The sequence below is a fragment of the Centroberyx gerrardi genome, chromosome 19 (genome assembly GCF_048128805.1).
Source record: "Centroberyx gerrardi isolate f3 chromosome 19, fCenGer3.hap1.cur.20231027, whole genome shotgun sequence".
In the NCBI taxonomy this organism is placed as follows: Eukaryota; Metazoa; Chordata; class Actinopteri; order Beryciformes; family Berycidae; genus Centroberyx; species Centroberyx gerrardi.
Genome location: NC_136015.1, coordinates 5,441,663 through 5,460,690, shown reverse-complemented (window position 1 = coordinate 5,460,690; position 19,028 = coordinate 5,441,663). Strand labels below are relative to the sequence as shown.

At 41.1% G+C, this 19,028-nt stretch overlaps 1 protein-coding gene across 2 annotated transcripts in view; it reads right to left on the bottom strand.

Annotated features, from left to right (window-relative positions):
* The window catches only part of trappc9 (trafficking protein particle complex subunit 9), a 184,612-nt gene that overhangs the window by 157,075 nt on the left and 8,509 nt on the right, over positions 1 to 19,028 (bottom strand). For both annotated transcript variants that reach the window (XM_078290323.1, XM_078290324.1), the window contains 5 exons: positions 18,296 to 18,421; positions 17,504 to 17,720; positions 12,517 to 12,660; positions 4,260 to 4,386; positions 2,395 to 2,540 (listed from right to left, as the gene is read on the bottom strand). In XM_078290323.1, the coding sequence (XP_078146449.1) occupies positions 2,395 to 2,540; positions 4,260 to 4,386; positions 12,517 to 12,660; positions 17,504 to 17,720; positions 18,296 to 18,421 (760 nt within the window). The remainder of the gene's footprint in view (positions 1 to 2,394; positions 2,541 to 4,259; positions 4,387 to 12,516; positions 12,661 to 17,503; positions 17,721 to 18,295; positions 18,422 to 19,028) is intronic.

The window sequence follows — 19,028 nt, the reverse complement described above, 5'->3', positions numbered from 1 at the left end:
CAGAAGAAAACAAAAACAATGAATAATAGATCACACTGAGAGCACTCTCCCAATGAAAGAGTTAATCTAATCTATTTTTTTGCTTTTTTTCCCCTTGACTTGTTTGTTTGTCCACGGACGAAGACGCCACTGTCAATCTGTAACTCTGGGGACTGAGAAATTACAGAAACTAATCAGGTGTAGGAGACATTACCCTAATTCACCCTGATGTTTACACAAACAATGCTTGCAAGGGTTCATTACACAGCATGCGCGATAATTAAACACAAAAAGGAAGAGGGATTAACAATTTTTTGGGGGACCTGAACTAATGTAAGGAACAACCGCTCCATATTCCAGTCAGTCAATAGGTTCACCGACAAAACAGATGATACATTAAATTGATTTGATGGAGGATGGTTCTAGTCGCATGGAAAATAAAACTTCTTGTAACAATGGTAAGTAGGGGTTCGACTAATATGGACTTTTGAAGGCCCATGCCAATCCCAGCATTTTTAGTTTGAAGCTGCTGATAGTCAATATTTTGTGCCAATATTCAAGATCTTTAAATTTGATCATTTTCATGCCAGATAATTACAAGGATTTTATTCTTGTCAGGGTGGAAAAGCCTCTGAAACAGCATTTAGACCATCATGGGACACTAAAACTCTCTAATGAAACACATACTAATGAAATACCTTTACATGGACTGGCTCTTTAAGTGACCCACCTCACCTATTCAATGGTAGGAGAAACTCTGGGATACCTTAAAGACGAGATGAAATGAAAAATGCCTTTTTAACCCTTTTAGATCACATCCCCGGTCATACTGTGCACCTATTTAACAATATATGCCAAAAAAAATACCAAAAATCAATTTCATTGTATTCTTATATCAAAATTCAATCATGTTTTCTTCCTGTAAAACAAAATATGCCGTGTGCTTACGTAAGCATGCCCGTAACTAATTTCAACCAATAATATCATGACATCCACCCATCAATCAATCTTCAACTTTTAGCACACAGAGATAAGATTCATTAGTTAGCTAGCTAGCAACAGCATGGTACTTCGGTGTGTCTTCGGATGTTATGACACGCCCACTTTTCAACGTTCAAATCAAATTCCTCCCAACGTTATGTCCCGCCCATCTTTCCTGTTTCAATTGGAAATACGTCACGATACGGAAGTTAGATACTCTCGAAATGCCGTTTCATCTCGACTTTAAGCATTTAAGTGAGTCATTAACAAAAAAACCACCATTTTGAACAAGAGAATAAATGAATGAAATGTGCAAATAAAATACATTTCATTACAGATTTCATAGACTTTTTATGTAGCTGCAGTCATAATATCAGAGGTCGATGACACTGACCGATATATCAGCAAACCAATATCAGTCTAACCCTAGCTGTAAGCCCATCTGATTGACAATGCAGCAGATAAGCCTGAAGTGGAGAGATCACAGTCACTGTAGTGGAGTTCTATGAAAAGCCGGTGCAAAGTCATGCCCACAAGCAATCTGTCATGTCTGTGCCATGATTAGACTTTATCAAGATCAACGACAAGGGAGCCGAGATAATCCGAAAGGCAAAGAGCCTACTGCCAACAGTGACACCAGCAAAAAATAAATAAATAAATGAATGAATAAAATAAACGGCACGGTGGCTCAGTGGTTAGCACTGTTGCCTCACAGCAAGAAGGTCCTGGGTTCGAACCCCGGCCCGTCCCAGGTCCTTTCTGTGTGGAGTTTGCATGTTCTCCCCGTGTTTGTGTGGGTTTCCTCCCACCATCAAAGACATGTATGTTAGGGTTAATACTCCTGTTAGTGCGTCCCCGGGCGCTGTACTGCGGCTGCCCACTGCTCCTAGTGTGTGTATAGGATGGGTCAAATGCAGAGGACAAATTTCCCCACGGGAATAATAAAGTATACAAATACAAAAATACAAAACATTTCATTTATATGGCAGCATCAGAAAAGTCAGGAGGAGTCAGAGTAGAGGATACAAATATTGTGCCTTTTTTTAGTCAGTATTTCCAGAGGCATAAATAATTGAGATATGATCATATGCTGGACCACAACATATTTAGTAAGTGAAATATGCATGCCAAATATTTATATATGCCGTCTAATTTGCTTCTGATGTTTTTCATTGCATGTATTGAAAATGATTTCCATATAAACTGTCAGGATAATGCTTTATAAACAAGGCCCATTGGTTGTGTATTTGTGTGTGTGTGTGTGTGTGTGTGTGTGTGTGTGTATGGCTGCCTACAACTCTAATACAATCAGAGCTGAATCAAAGTCTAAAGGCTAAATATATTTTTTCACTACAGCCTACACACACACACTTGAGCGAGGGCTGCTTAGTGGTGTGTGGAAACTGGATACAATACAAAAAGCGCTGTGCTCACCTATCTTCTTGCAGCGCTCCTCTCCCCTGTTGTGCATGATGATGGGCGAGTAGATGAAGGGGCTGGCGGTGGACATGTTCTGTCCCAGCAGGCCTTTCACTTTGTGCGGCCGCAGACTGACGGGCAGATTGAGGAGCTTCACTGATCTATTTCGGGGCGAGAAAAGAGGCGGTAAGGGCATCAGAGGAGACGGCGCGAGAATGGCACGGGTTAGTTTTTATCTTCCCGTATCCATTTAGGTACCTGGAAGAGGAGACAGACTGCTGGATTCCTGAGATTCTATTTAATCTACTTGCTGCCATGTTGCTCTAAGGTAAGACTGGATCAAGTGAATCATTTACCGCCTCAGGAAAACCATGCATTTATCCCAGTTCATGAACAGGTGGGATTCACACAATTGGGAGGAATAATAAGAATAAAAAAAATAAAAAAAACATATTCATGCATACCTGTATGGAGTCAAAATGTCACATTAGAATCAATTCTGGTTAAAGGAAAAATCCACCCTAAGATGCTCTTCCACTGTTATATATCATCAATCTGTGATGTTCAGTGCATTCCAGGACTTATTTTGTCATGAAGTGCTGTAATTTACTTTTCCTCAACCTGTCTTGTCCGTTTCCCAAAATGGCATTCAACAATCTGCAGATAACAGGCGTCATGTCCTCTACGATTGGCCAGTTATCCGCTGGAAGAAGAAAAATATACCATCAAATGCAAGGTGCATCGCCAATAGCTGTTTTAAGGTGGATTTTTCCTTTAAGGGCTTCACAGACAACCAGTGTAATATTGATCAATTACACAATAAAAATGTAATCAAACAAACTGAATTATATGTATCATATTGGAGGTGGATGACACTGACAACAAGTCTATATTCGAATTTTAATAAATGGTCAATATCAGCTCAATATATTGGTCCAAACCCACTCAGAATGGTAGGTGAGGGGCAGAGATTGTTGCGTTGTGTCCTGTTGATCACTTGAAACCACGTGAGCTTACATAAAGCAATTTCTGTGTACTACAGGTTTCCCTCCCTGACTAATGCCCAGCATACACTACATGACAAAAGCCATGATTTTACAGTCAGGAAGTTATTTTGGTTCGAGGTTGGAGACTGACTCAGTGTGTGTTACCTAACGTCTCTGCACCTACCTTGGGGTGTCAGACAATATCAAACCAATTTGGTCTTGTCATAACAAATTCAGCATGACCTTGCAGGATAAGAGGATGGAGACACTTTTTGAGCAGCACTATGATGGATGTTGAGAAAAACTAGTCCTCACATGAGAGATGCTTTGGAATTGTTAATCTGTTGAACAGTGGCCATAATGTAGAATTTCATGATTTTCCATGAGTGGTGGGTAATTTCTGTGACCTAAACTTGATATTTCTGGCACGTTTGCTCTGATTTTCAGTTTGGAACAGTTCTAAAGCCTGTAAATCCATGTACAACTAACTGAAGATTTAATTCCCCAATTTCACCAGAAAATCGATCCCCTGATTTTCCCTGTTTGGAATATGCTCTTATTCGATATTCCATCTTTTACATGATTACATGACCCACAGATTTTTTTTTACATGATTACATAACCCATAGAAATCCTGAGAACAGCTTACATTAGAAACACCAATAATAAATTCAACAATCATGCAGCAATAATGGCAAAACTCATGGCAAGACAATTGTTGTAAAATTCCCTATTTAAAGAAGTAATACAGGGCTATTACACAAAAAAACACTCACAAAGAAGTTAATCGTTTTAACGCTATACAATGAGGAAATCAGGATCAATCAATTCAGATGCTGAGGCCAACGTGAAACAAGAGACACCAAATAACAATCACACACAGCCCAGACTTACCGGACAATGGGGAGCTTGGTGAATGGCACCGGAGGGAGCTTCAGCCCATCAGGAAGGGTGATGACCTCCATTCCGCCCGGACACTTGGAGGTGTAGTTCTCCAGACTCTGGGTCACCTCTTTCTTCTCTATGAACCGTTGAAATACGAGGAGATAATGGACATATGAGCACGTGACCACAGTGCATAAGCAAACCTAAACATGTCAAAGACCAGATAACGAGAATCATCACACAACACAATTCCCTTTAAGAATTCTCCACACCTGGATAATTTGAGCAGCATCTCCACCATAAAGGTTTAATCTTAGAGCGTGATATAAATTAACCAGACATTAATGATCTCCCACTTGTAGATCGTTGAGGTGTCTCTCCCTCAGCCGCGATGGCCCCAGCCTCAGCCTTCAATGAAAACTGCAAAGTTTTACTGCACAATCAATTAAAAAAAAGGTTTACGACCGCGCTGTATCATCACTCTTAGCCCCGCTGCTTTCCTTGCATACACACGTGTCTCTTTGAATTACTCCTAAGACAATCAACCCCCACGGGTTACACTAGGAGAAATGCACTCCAACTCTTTGGCTCATTTCTCCCCTGCTTTTCCCCAAGCTCCGTCCCTGCCCAGACAACCACAATAGTAGTCTGACAGACGGAACACGCAGTCCAGACAAGCAGAGAAATGTTTTTTACACTTACAGAAAAAAATAAATAAATAAATAAAAAAAACCTCACGTTGCAACTCTAAACATTTCACACGGTTTTTCCGAGAGGAAGGATAACATTGCATCTGACAGGGCTACTGAAGTGTCAGGAAATAGATTCATGATAAAAGCGGGATAAAAGGCGGCATGGATGAAAAGCACAAAAAGAGCCGAGTCTAAAGTTTGCTCAAAACCCCTTGAACTGGAAAATTGAGACTGCCTCACCTTGTTGTACAGTAAACATGTGGATTTTGCAATTTGAATCCGTTATATCTGACTTCTTCTAACATGCTAGTTTGCAGTTTCTCTCGCCTTAGCAATCGACTTCCAAACACTGCACTTTAAACTGCTTGAGGTGACCTAGCACTTCTTTCTGAGTAAACAGTGAAATGCTGTTTGTAGCATACAAATTAGCGTGACAGTAATGAGGGGGCTCAGGTATTTTGACAGTGCCTTTTGTACGCAGCCATTTTAATGGTTCCCAATTTGTCAGGACGGATCTAAGTATTCCCAAAGCAGCAGGTGTAAATTCAGTTGATTTTCCAAAACTGTTTTGCAGGCTTAAGCCCCGTGAACAAGTATATAATATGCGGTGGGTTGAAGGCCAATCTGTGAAGGGCAAACAATGTATTGATTCATTTTCAGATGATGCGCCGTAACCGCAGTCTTTCAAGCTTGCTGTGATGCACAAAATGTTCTATTTGCCTCCCTCCATCCCTTCTTTTCTATCTCCTACTATTCTTCCCTCCCTCCCTCATGATGTGTCTACTCTCCGCTGTTCCCCCAGAATGAGCCTTTTTAGCCCAAGTTTAACTTCTTCTCTAGAGAATCGGTTCCACTCACTTTTACACCTGGGGAATCTTAACGGCATGAAATGTCAGTGAAAATGTCACTCAGCGAGGTATCAGGACGCTGAAAACTCCATTTTACTACTGTGAAAGTGTGAGGAGGAAACCCGGAGATGATGCACATCCGACTGGCACGTCAGATTGAAGTGGTGGTGAAAACATAAAAAAGGTCAAAACTAACTGTACTCTCAAACCTTTTCATGCCAAAAAAGCAGGGAGCCCCATCTGACAACGGTAACATCTGTGATAGTATAAAGTGGTACAGTATATTATTGTCTAGAGGAGGAGGAATAAATTGAGTTAGTTATGTCTGTGATTACAGTACTCTCTTATTGCATTCTCTCCAAGTAACTTTCTGTAGTTAAATTATACTGCTGTATTCCTCGGCTTTATAGGAGCCACTAACGCTCCCCCGGGGGTTCCAGGGGAGACGCAACATTTTTCTACTTGTGTTTTGAGTCATATTGAGCGGTGCTACATAGAAACACACAACTATCAAGAAACAAATGCTCATTATTTTTTTATTGGCTCTTTCAATTGTTGACTGAAAAGAAAAATTCATACCGCGCTTTGCACATCACAGAGTGTAGTGGAGACTCACTCATGCAGATTGAAGTAAGACTCAACTCAGCTCAACTCAGGCCCAGAGGGGACTATTAAGGCAATGGTCACATGAAAATGAGCATAGTGAAACGACTAAAATAAATCAGGACTAATCTCTGCTGTAATGCTGCACTTGTGAACAAGCTCTCTCCCGCAAAACACAGACAATCCCCCATTCATGATGAAAAAGTTTCATTATCAAAGATTTCAAACACATTCAATCAAACAGAACAGGTTTATGGCTTTAAACTTTGAGCAAGTCCTGAGGTGACGCCGTTATCATTCTCCAGCTCCATTTAAACTTTTTCACCATTTGGCAGAATAAAAAAAAAAACACAGCAGTGCTGTGTTAAAGGGCCCCTGGTGATTTCTACCATTCTTTGTGCTTGGTGATTTGACATTCTTTGACACCTCTTTATAGAGACACTACTGGGAAGAGGTGAGACAGGAGCTTCAAATACCTTTTTGACAGTGCAATAGATACTATATAATATTTTCGCGAGAGTCACTGGAGATAGTAGAAACCTACTGATAGAGTACAAACAGACGTGTTGTCAACCGTTTTATGAATAATTTACATTTTGCCCGTTGGTGTTTCCAGCAAGAAGCCAATAACGTAAAAAACGTAATCCAACGCAACAATAAGCAGAACACAACGGTCAAAAAAAAAAAACAGTCCATGTAGACTGGAGACTCAGCAACTGAAAGCAGACTTAAAAACATCATATTTGTCTTTAACGAGGCTGTATTTAGTATATCAGGTGGGAAGAATAGCGCCTGTGGCCTTTAGAGTATTTTCAACGTTTCCTCATTGTCAAAAGAAAATAAGTCTTGGAATCCCTGAATCTCCTGCCGTATTAGTCTGAGTCACCCTCAGGTCTAACCCTAATCCACGTTGAATCATCTTGTGCTTTTGCAGCATCTCTATGCAGCCTATTGTGTCAGTAAAACCCATTCAGCCAGTGTCCATTTGTGATGATCGGAGATGGAGTGGAGGATGGACCTACCTAAACCCAGTTTCCTTACCTTTTTATTTATGGGAAACAGTTTAGTCATCTTTATAGAGTCATTATGCAAATGCATTGTGCAAATAAATAACTGGATGTCTCAAAATTTCTTGCAATTAAACGAAGAGAAAACAGAGGTAATTTTATTTGGCAGCAAAGATGAGAGGCTCAGGGTTGCTGCTCACCTAAAGGATAAGGCACTAAAAACAAAAGAGCAGGTTAAGAACCTTGGTGTCTTAATTGACTCCGACCTAACAGTCATGTAAAAGCAATAACAAAATTAGCATTTTATCACCTTAAAAACAAAGCCAAAGTCAGGGACGTTATGACAAAACAAGATTTGGAAAAACTGATTCATGCTTTTATCTCCTGCAAAATTGATTACTGCAATGGACTTCTGACAGGACTTCATAAAAAGACCATCAGGCACCTGCAACTTATTCAAAATTCACCTGCAAGAGTTCTGACCAAAACCAAAAGGACAGCCCACATCACCCCAGTCCTTAAATCTCTACACTGGTTGCCAGTAAGCCACAGAATTGATTTTAAAGTTTTATTACTTACTTATAAATCTCTACATGCAGTTAGCCCTACATATTTGACTGATATGCTTGAGCAATATAACCCCGCGAGACCTCTTAGATCACTGGGGAGTGGACTGCTAGTGGTGCCCAGAAGAAAATCTAAACAAGGAGAAGCAGCTTTTAGTCATTATGCAGCACAGCGCTGGAACCAACTGCCTGATGGCCTTAGGAATGCCCCAACCATTGCAGTCTTTAAATTCAGACTGAAAACCTTACTGTTCTCAAGCGCTTTCAACTAAATGTTTTTAAAACTTAAGACCTTATTATCATGTTATTATTATTATTTTAAATCTTTTTTATTTTTGCTTAATTAAATTGTGTTATTTTAGCTTTGTATTGTGTTGTTTTAACTTCTCTGTAAAGCACCTTGAATCTACCCGTGTATGAAACGTGCTTTATAAATAAAAATGCCTTGCCTTGCCTTATAGGGTGACATAAATCTTTTTATACGACAGTTAGTTCCAGTCGGGTAATTTGATTGGGCAGGAGGCAGATATACAGTATAACTGCACTGGGACGTTTTACTATATGTATCGCTCCACTTTACAGGTGTCCCAATATAAACAGTTTATGTGTTGCTTGGCAACACTTGGTAGTGGAATCCGGAGGGAACTGTTTTTGTTGGCGGAGACGAAAAAGACAAAAATCATGATCTGTTGTCTCAAATTACCATTACTGGATAAAAAGCTTTGTTTATAGAACTGTTGTATAAAAGCACTATCACACTCGAAGTTGTGTTGTTATACTGTATATCAGCACGGTGTGATTATGACCGAATCACAGTATAACAGCACTCCCTCTTGTATCATATTGCTTAAATGATGTGAAATTCGCAGTATAGTACCTCACAGTAAGTAGAATCAAACGGATCAAAGTTATTTGGGCACAGGATTTTTAAAGAATAAAGCATAAATGAATGTTTTTCTGAAAATATAATTGATTATTGATCATATTGGTGGTTCTTTGCCTCATGAAGATTATATGAGTCTGTGAGTATAATGTACATGGGTAATAACATTTGCTATCAAATTCGCTAGATATTTTCCTATGTATCCGCTCCTTACTGTTTACCAATGTGTTGGGAGCTACGCGGTGAATAAACACTACAAACAGCACAAGAACACCAACCACCAGAGACAGCCAACAATCGCAGAGCAATTATCACTCTGTTTGGAACCTGGCAGTCAACTGGGAAAATCTTTCCCATCTCTACTAGGTAAAAAAAGCACACCACAAGGAGTGGGTATCCAAATTTGAAATTGTGTGGGAAGAGAAAAATAAACTAAGCGGTCACAGGGGGATAGGATGAAGGTCCCATAAACTCAGGTTACTAATTTTACAGAGAATCTTTTGGTTCTAAAAACAGCACTCTGATTAAAGTTATGTAGGCCTAATTGCTTTCATATTAGGCCGTGTAAGACCAAAATTCAGCGCCGAAGGGGCTTTGCTGGAAATTGCAATGTGGCTACCAATCAGCGGCAAAAAACATCCTATAACCTGAACCTCGAGGATATTTTGAGCGACAACAACCTTAAATAAACCTGACTGAACATCAGGAAAAAAAAAAAAAACACATAAACATTAAATGAGACACTGAAAAGAGTTTGAACTTTTTGGGTTGGAAATTTTGACTGGTGATAAAAGGTGTACTAGTGGTGATGCTGAGTGGAAGACATATTTTTAATCAGAAGTAGCATCATAGAAATAGACATGTAATGACATTTACAAAGAAAAATGGCGCTGGTTATGGTTTAGAGTCTATAAAATGTTGGATAATATAAGGTTGTTTTTTTTACACAAAATAAAGCTAAGCAGAGAAAAATATTCAATGTATAGTCTTATTACTCCTGACTAGGGATGAGACGATATGCTTATCTCACGATACGATTCGATTCGCGATATGGATTTCAATCATAACAAAGTCTGACTGTGCAGATTTATGTTTATTTCTGAGACACAAATCTTTCCAGCAATGGCATTGGTTTGCTAGAATATAAACAACTACAGCAGAATAAAATGGAGCTAATATCACCATTCATTTTTCTGCCCCACGATACATATTGTCACATTTTTGTATTGCAATATATTGAATTTCAATCCATCCCTTTCGATTCATCCCTACTTCTGACCTCTCCTCGCTCACTCCCCTGTTCCTTTCATTTCCATCTTACTGTTTTGTTTTTTTTCTCTTTCTCTGCCTTATTCTATCTCCATCACAGACTCCTTCCTCTCAGGCAGTCCTAGGATCAGCCGTAATTAGCCTTACGTGGTCACCTTGTCGTGACCTGGAGGAAGAGCAGTTAAGCGCTATCTTCGATTCCAGCGCTGGTAAAGTGGTAAAGGCTTGAATAAAACATTTGAGCTATGTTTTTTAATGACTCCGGCCAAGACTTTGAAAGGAACGCACCTCAGAGAGGCGTTTGAAAGAACCCCCACGCCAACTCAAAGATTTGGCTTCTGTGGAAGCTGGGGGTTACATTAGAACTGCAATGAATGGCAAATGGCACGCCTACAAAGAACATCCAGCCTAAAAGAGAATGCATTTCATCCCTACAGTCTTGGACAGCGTAATTAATATTTGCAAAAATGAACAACTCCTCCAAAGCTAGATTTGAGAAAACCCACACCAATTTGTAATGTTACCAAAGAGATACTTTCTGGAGCTGTTCCGCTGATTTCTTTGAGGTTTTACACCCAATTGGACGGTATTACATTGTAGTTCCAGTAGATCTAAACCAAAAAATGTGAATACCACTGTGGGTATTGTCACAGTATCAACAAGGTCACAAATTCATTGTCAGTGAACATGCGACTTACTCCATCACAGATTAAAGTATCAAAGTATTAAAGATTAGAGTCTTAGTTGTCTTGTTTCTATACAAATGTAGTTTAAAATGTGCACAGAAATCACAGAAAATATCATCTTAATTCTGTTTTAGGGTGAACTCACACTTTAAAGTTTTTAAAGGTTTAAAATCCAAGACTTTAATTGGGTTCATTGTTACATACTATCACACTGAGAAACCGACTTTATTACCGCTTTGCCTCCCTCGCCCTTTTGGTATCTTCTGGTATGAAGCCATCGCTGACTGTTGGGGGTTGGCAAACATGAGCGTGCTGTGTGCAAGTGACATCACATTACATGATTTCTGCTTATTGAAGTTCAAACGGTTACCGCTCCCTGTCATTCGGAGCTGCCGGCGTGTGAAGCTGCCTGCTGCAGCTTTAAACTCGGTTCTCGCATGTGGCATACTTCCAGGTCAAAATTCAAGACTTTTTCCAAGAGTTTCACTTCTTGACTGGATCTGAAAGTGTTTGGCTGGTGTTCAGTATGATGTATGCTGACAGCGGTTGCACAACATGACTATCAACTGGGCCATAATCAAGCCATAGCTGAAGATTATTCTAAAGAACAAATATCACAATATGTAAAATGTGTAGTGTGACTGAACAAAACAGTATTTTTCCATTCTTTTCCACAAATCAAATTAATTTCCATACTTTTCCAGGCTTTCCAGCTATGCATATAGGAACTCTGATTGGAGGTTACACCGTTACACTGCCCTCCTGTCCTGCTCCATACTATGCTTTATATATACACACATTACCTACTCAAACACACCTCCAAACTCAGCTGAGGGGACTTGCCTCACTAGAGCGACCTACAATAACCTCTCTGACGTTCGCGATATCACGCTGCAGACGGGAATAGAGGCAATCAGAAGAGGGCATCCAACCTGCACTGCAACAGGGAGAGCTTTGTGTACGGACCATTACACAGAGTAAATACAAAACGCTATTTTTTTTTTTTGTAGTAAAACAGGCTGCTCAAGCATTCAGCTCAGCTTATATGGACAGTTTTTCAGTGATCGGATAGTCAACGCATTGCCCGTTACGCAGTTCAGACGCCGTGCATCTACAGGGGTAAAGCAGCCGTTCTTCAGTTAAATCATCTGGTTGCATTTCTACTCCTTGATGTATGTAGTGGATAGCCAGGGTGTAGCTGCTCATGTTATTACAGCAGGACTGGCTCTGAGGAGGCTGGTAATGGGAGCACGCCCCGAACGCCGCTGCAGCAGTCCCTCTGCTGACGGTGTTGAATATTTCATACTGTTAGCTCTCTCCATCCTGTTCTCACCTCTCTCTCTCTCTCTCGCTCTCTCTCCCTCCCATTCTCATGCTCTGTAAGCCAACCAAGGATTACATTGGCCTCTATTGTGTGGCCAGTGGACCGCCTGGCACACTTCTTGGGTAAAAACCCTATCTCCCAGGCGCACAGGATTTCTGGTCGGAGCACAATGTTGCACTGCCGCCAAGAAAAGGCCGGCTTTGTTGTGCGTCGCACACTATTAAGCACAAGGTATAATGCTGTATTCACCGAAGGATATGGTGGCTGTTGCTAGATTTTTGGGTGTGAAGCTGAAAGCAATACACGGGATCTAAATTTTATACTGACAAAAAAAAGAGTAATATTATTACTGTGAGAGCTTTTTTCTGAACGTTTTTCATGAGCTGACCTTGATCGGACAGGAAGTCCAGCATGGTCTGCAGCAGGAAGGACAGGTGGCGTACAGACAGGCCAGGGTTGCCCATGCGACGGGAGGCGTACACCAGCTCATGGAGGAGACGCATCTGTACAGCAGCCCAGCCTCGGTGGGTACCTGAGAGAGAGAGAGGGAGAGGGAGAGGGAGAGGGAGAGAGAGAGAGAGAGAGAGAGAGAGAGAGAGAGAGAGAGAGAGAGAGAGAGAGAGACAGAGAGAATTCACATTCACAAGTCTCATGACTGACATCTACTGTTATAGAGCTATGATATGAAATTAGTGTACTAATAGTATCTGTAGTATCAAAAAATGAAAAGAAAAAAAGAACTTGAGCAATAAAAACCAGAGCAGGAGAGTGAAGTAAAACGGTCATAAAAAGGTTTTTCTATAAAAGAAGGTTTAAAAGATGACACTCTGCTAGCCTGCAGTCTCAAAGCAAAGGGATGTGACCAGGAATAAGCTATGAGATGCAACAGTCTGTAAGTACAGGGGACGTGCTAATGATGGGGGACGTATTTTGCACAATTTGAGCCAGGGTTGGAGTCCAAACCATTGACTGGTTAATATAAAAGCTGTCAAAAGCATGGATATTATGATTTGTAAGGCTATTACAGATGATTGAATGGACAACATTATGATGGGACAAACTCACCCTGGCGTCAAACACCAAACACTGGAAGCCTAATAAGGAATAAGCAGTTTTTATCTGTTAACCTATGCTGAACTACTGGTTTTATTTGTTAGGTTCTTCTAAATAAGCTGTTTATGAGAGTCTGTCAATAGAAAGAGAGAAAATATATCCTCTAGCCTATGTTTTGTAGTCTGTTTTCTATTCATGCCTAGTATTATTTTTTATTTGATCAAGGATTGTTAGACAATGGTCAGTGCATATTTGATCAAATGAATAAATAGACACAATTGATGCCCTTATTCCTGCATTGTTTTATAATATGCCAATACTAGGCATGAGTGACTTTCAATTGAGTAGTACTTGGATCGGTACTCGTCTCAGCCGATCTACTTGAAGTACTCTGCAATCGTCAAAATTGATTTTGGTGCACTTTTACAAATGAAGATATGATGTGATATTCTTGACACTACAGTACACTTGACACAAATGTGCTATAATTACTGCTACACAAGATTGGGCCTTGCGTATATTCACTGGGTAACAAATGTGTGACAAACCTTCAGTATTTTGTGTTTTGGCTTTTCACCCTTGACACACAAAAGCCACACACTCTTAGATTTAGGCCAAACTGGCCTCGTTTCATTGGACCCATCTCCTAAAATTCAAACATCCCCGTTGCAAAGCATCACACGAGCTCCAGCGCGGTGCTAACCCAGCCAGCGTTGTTTGCTATGCAGAGGTCCACGAGACATCTTAATAGCATTCTAGCCTGACACCAGCTGTTACATAAGATCCTCAGCCCCCTACAGATCCCCAACTCCACTCCCAGCTGTCAAGTGTTGACTCACTGAGTGGGAAAGAAAACGAGAGGAAAGATGGATTGGGGGGGGGGGGGGGGGGCATTTGGTAAATACTGTACTGTTCCCTCAGCTAAATATTGGTTCCAATGATGCTTTTCAGTTATCAGCATTTCTCTACCATGGTTATTATTCATTCTTACCGACTTCCTCTGCCATCTGAAAAAAAATGTTAATGCAAATCCTTCATAAGCTATTTTTTCTGTTGTGAAAGTGCACCCACTAAGCAGTCTAAAAATAGCCGAGTTCCACCTGTCTGCCAAAATCAGTGCTTATCTGGGGGCCAGTAATCCAAAGGACACTTTGGCTTTTTTTCTGTGGATGTCGCTCTCGCTCATACAGCGAAAATGACTTCATCTGTGGTATTTTCAAGCCAGGACTGGAGGTGTCTGGCAATCCAATTAGCACACCACCAAGATAATGACAGTGGTGCCACCGCCGAGCAATCGCCCTGTCAGGCAAAACCTGACTCAAAAGCCACTGTACCTTCTAGCCCGCTCCGATGAACCTGGGGAATTTGCTACTTTGTCGGGAGATGAGATGTCACATGCTGCTGTCCGTTCCTCTCCTCAATTATAAAGATGTAAAATATTACAAGACAAGAAACCAAATTTGTGGAACAGCATGACAAGAAAACAGTCAGAGAACATCATATGGTGGCTCTATGTAAGAATGTCTGGGTGAAGAAAGAAAGTGAGAGGGGGAGTGTTCCCATTTCTGGCAATTGAAGGGAATGGTGAAAAAGGGCGTCTGAGCCACTTAAAAAGCCATTTGCTCGGCTGTATCTCAAGCCACAGCAACCTTATTGGAATGCACCATTGAGTCCCATTTTCTTTCTCACTTGAACTTGCCTCTCTCGCTCTTATTGCTCAATAAACTCCCACCTGATGCCTTCTGCCAAAAGACTAACTACCATCACACCCAGCTTTCTCATCAGCCCTCTGAGGACTCACAGGGGACGGCCAAGCCTCAGCGGGGACCTGGATGTTACAGCTGATGCTTCAGCATGGAGATTATGTTTTATGACAAGACCACTCTGCTTCGGGTTTGATATTGCATCTTGGCTACAAGAAAGCAGCCTGTTAACCAATTTACCATACAGTGGCTCAAAACGTATTCAACTTTTTAAAGCGTTTTGGCTACTTTTGTTATGCTACAAAAGTTATTTCCAAAATGTATTTGTTTGGGATTTTAGTGAACCATTTTGACGGGAAAATAATGTTCAGATAGATAGATAGAACCCCCATCTACAGAAGATGTATGAGTAGCATATAGTATGAAATGCTAATCCAATATTCTGGTAATGTAGCACAAATGCAAAAAAGGGAGCGACTGCATATGCGAACAAGATTTCTTTGTCATTTAAATTCCATACTTTCACATAAATGTGTATAATTTCCTTTTTACTTTGATGGAATAGTTTAACTTCAAGGCATTTTGACACAACTGTAGTACAACAAAAGGTACAAAGTGTTAATAGGGGTGAATACTGTTTCGAGCGATTTTATCTACACTCCACTGAAAAAGAGATAAATTGGAAAATCAATGAGAAATAATCTGTTAAGTTTATCCATTCCCACTGCTCAAAGCCCAGGTATTTACTTAAGATGAGCTAGTCTCTGGGAAATACGCCTTTCAAAAAGCACTTATTTTATTTGATGTCAGTTGTAAAAACAGAATGTAGGGGAATTAATCAATACTTGTTAGCAAAGAGCATCGCTGGTTATGAGTGCTGTAGGTGTGGAGTATCCGAAATACCATTTAAAACAACCTTTCACAACTGTAGTGCAAACATTTGATCTCAAACAATCTGCAGCTTTGCTCCACGCACTGTTAATAAGGGAAAGGGGGGGCAGAGATCAACAGTGTAGCTGAGAAAAATCCTCTCCAAAGTGTCCTTTGAACAACGACCATAAGAGAAATATGGATGACCCTGAGCCTTTGTGTTCACTGGAAGAGGAGTCTTTTGTGTTGCCAACACTTGCCATGGAGTGGGTGCACCGGGTGAGGGTCGAGAGTCTGCCGAACGGAGAGGCTTATCATGAGGACCTTGCCAAAGAGTCCACAAAAGCCTGGGTCAGGTCTCAGTTGTGTCTCTTTTTGAGCAAAGTGGTGGCCTGAATGCATAGCCGCCCCAAGGAGTACTCTTGAAAAGACAGTAAAGCTTGAGGTGGAGCAAAGCAATGCTATTCATTTCCTTTGTGTATTGAATTTGTATTTACACTTTGTTACTCTCCATGTGTGTATGCGGAGTATTCTGGATCATGAATGAGTGTAGCTATTCCAGTATTTGTAAAAATCTTTACAAAATATTTAATGGATGTTAAGTGAGCACTACTTGACTCGTGACAAAAAAAAAAAAAACTTTAAATCTAGCTTAATTGGGGTTAAACCGATCTCTTGTTGCGATATCGGGCCGATATTGGCCTTTTATTAAAAATCAGATATTGGCCTGTCAGTGTCATCCACCTCCAGTGTGATGGACACAATGCAGTTTGTTTTTACATTTTGGAGCATTTGCTGTGGGCGTGTGTCATATGGCCGTAACCAGTGGTGAGCTGGGTTGTGGCTATCAAGGTGAGGCTGGCAGCCACAGTGCAGGAAAGTCAGAGCAACAACAGCAATGGAGAAAAACAGTAAGACACAAAAGAACAGCAAAGCTAAATGTGCAGCAGAAAACACCTGTTCAAAAACACAAGTGAACATTGGCATTGCCTTTTTTTAATGTCTGCTTCTTTAATGCCTGTGGTGGTTTTATGGATACAGTTACCTCAGCCTCAGGCTAGATGCCGTTTGAAGGTAGACAGCTTGTCAACATGAGTGACAAGTGTTGGGGCGTAAACTTGACCAACTGAGGGGGAGGGGGACAGGACTAAGATACACTTTGCTGCCTCAAGACGAAAAGTTGCATATTGTAGCTTTAGGCCTGATCAGATAAGTCTTTTCTCATGTTCAAACACAAAGTGCAGCTGTGAAAATCCCTAGTAAGAGAGAGAAAGAGCTCAAAGGGCACAACGAGTGTTACATCATTCTGATTGCTATGCAATACAGTTTGTCAACAACTTGCAAGCTATCTAATTAGTGTTAGCTAGCTAACCTGAAGTAACAAAGGGGATAACATTGTTGAAAATAAAAATGGACTGCTCTACTTGCTCCTGAAGAAGAGGATGAGGAGGCCATTGTGAAGCGGAGGATGTGGGCGCATGACATCCTCCTAGGGAGAACAGAGTTTTATCATCTCGTCCAAGAGCTCGTCTAGATAGCTCCCATTTCAAAGGCTACTGTCGTATTAGCATATTGCCCAGCGTGGCTAAAGTTGCGAGTGCACAGGGGAGCACCCTAAAACACGCCACGTCCAATTCGCAAGGCGCATAGTTTGGAGGCGCACAGTCTCCTATGTGATCACGGCCATAATGCTTTCAAACGTGATTCCATTACTGTATGTGCCTGATAAAACAGGAGACGATCACCTACCTTTGCTGAAGTCCTTGGGATCGAGGGAAAGACTGTATCCGGGTAGAGTCTCCAGCAGCAACTTGTAGCAGGCCCTCCAGCCAGGCTCTGGGATGGTGGGCGCCACGCACTGCATGGCCGCAACGCGCTTGAAGAAGGCCGACTTGCGGTGGAAGCCGATCAGGTCGTACAGCTCCGACAGGATGCTGTAGCGCTGGATCTTCTCCTCCTCTGACAGCTGAGGTTACGGACATGATGGGAGAGAGAGATTTGAAATCAACTTCGTCATGGCACTTGTTACCGTATTAGTGAGGTGACAAATACGATTAGGGTACGGAGTGTTCAAACGTAATTACTTGTTCTTGCATGGTGTTGGTACATCCTTCTAAGTACATTATGAATTAGGGAGAATGCTTGCACCATATTGCTCTGTACTTAAAATACTTTTACATAGGTTAATACACAGGTCAATACACCAAATAAGGCCTTTATTGATTAATTACAGAATATAATTGCTGGCATATCAGGATTTTGAAAATCACATAAAAAGGCTGCACTACTATACTCAAAGGTCAAGCCTCAAGAGATTCCTTGGCTGCGTAGGTCAATGGAAACAAATACACTTAGGAAACAAGACTCGCAGGGTAAAAAGCCTCATGAAAAAGAACAAAAGAATACAGAGATGAAGAAAAATGTAATGATGATGATGTGGCAATGTTTAAGTGCCAAAAAAAGGGACAAATTAAAGTGTCCAGGGTCAGAGAAATGGCAGATGTGAGGTCTGTTTTAGGATTTCCCAGTCAGCTCAGGTACCTGTCCCAGGTTGATATAGACGGCGTTCTGCAGGAACTCGGAGGCCTCCATGGCCCTCTTCTGAATGGCCAGCACCCTGACCGCCTTCACACAGGCCTCCAGCTCAATCACGCCGGCGTTCTTATACTGTAGGAGATAAGGGGACGAATGGCGAGGCTCCGCGTTAATGAAAAATGAATAGTCAATGAGGGTTGCCTTGACTTCTACACCCAACCTCATAATCAGAGCAAATGTTTTTTCATTAACACATGACCACCCTCATCAGTCACTGCAGATGTGGGATGACAGACAACTGTGATAACTTGGATCCCTTGTTGCTCGTTTTTCAGGGATTCCCAGCCTCTACTTCATTTGTGGTTGCACAGGAGAGGAAACCGGAGCCACTGCTACAGAGGCTTTATGCCTTGTGCAAGTGTTTGCATTTTTTATCTAGCCCTCCTCCAACTTCCCTCCACCTCCACCCTCATTGTCTCCTTATTAAAATTCAATTAATATCTGAATGGCTATGTGTTGAGATGTAATTTAATTTTGAATGAACTAGTTACAGGTAAAAGGGCCAAGGGAGGTCAGTGCAAAAAGGCAATTATAATAATGGAGATAAAGCACAGCATTGCTTATGAATAGTTGGGTGAATAATGAGGCTATTTTGCTTTCCAAAAGCATTAGGGATACTTTGATACTATTCTTTCCATCTTTGTCGAAGTACACAGTCAAAAGATTAGCAATGTCACGC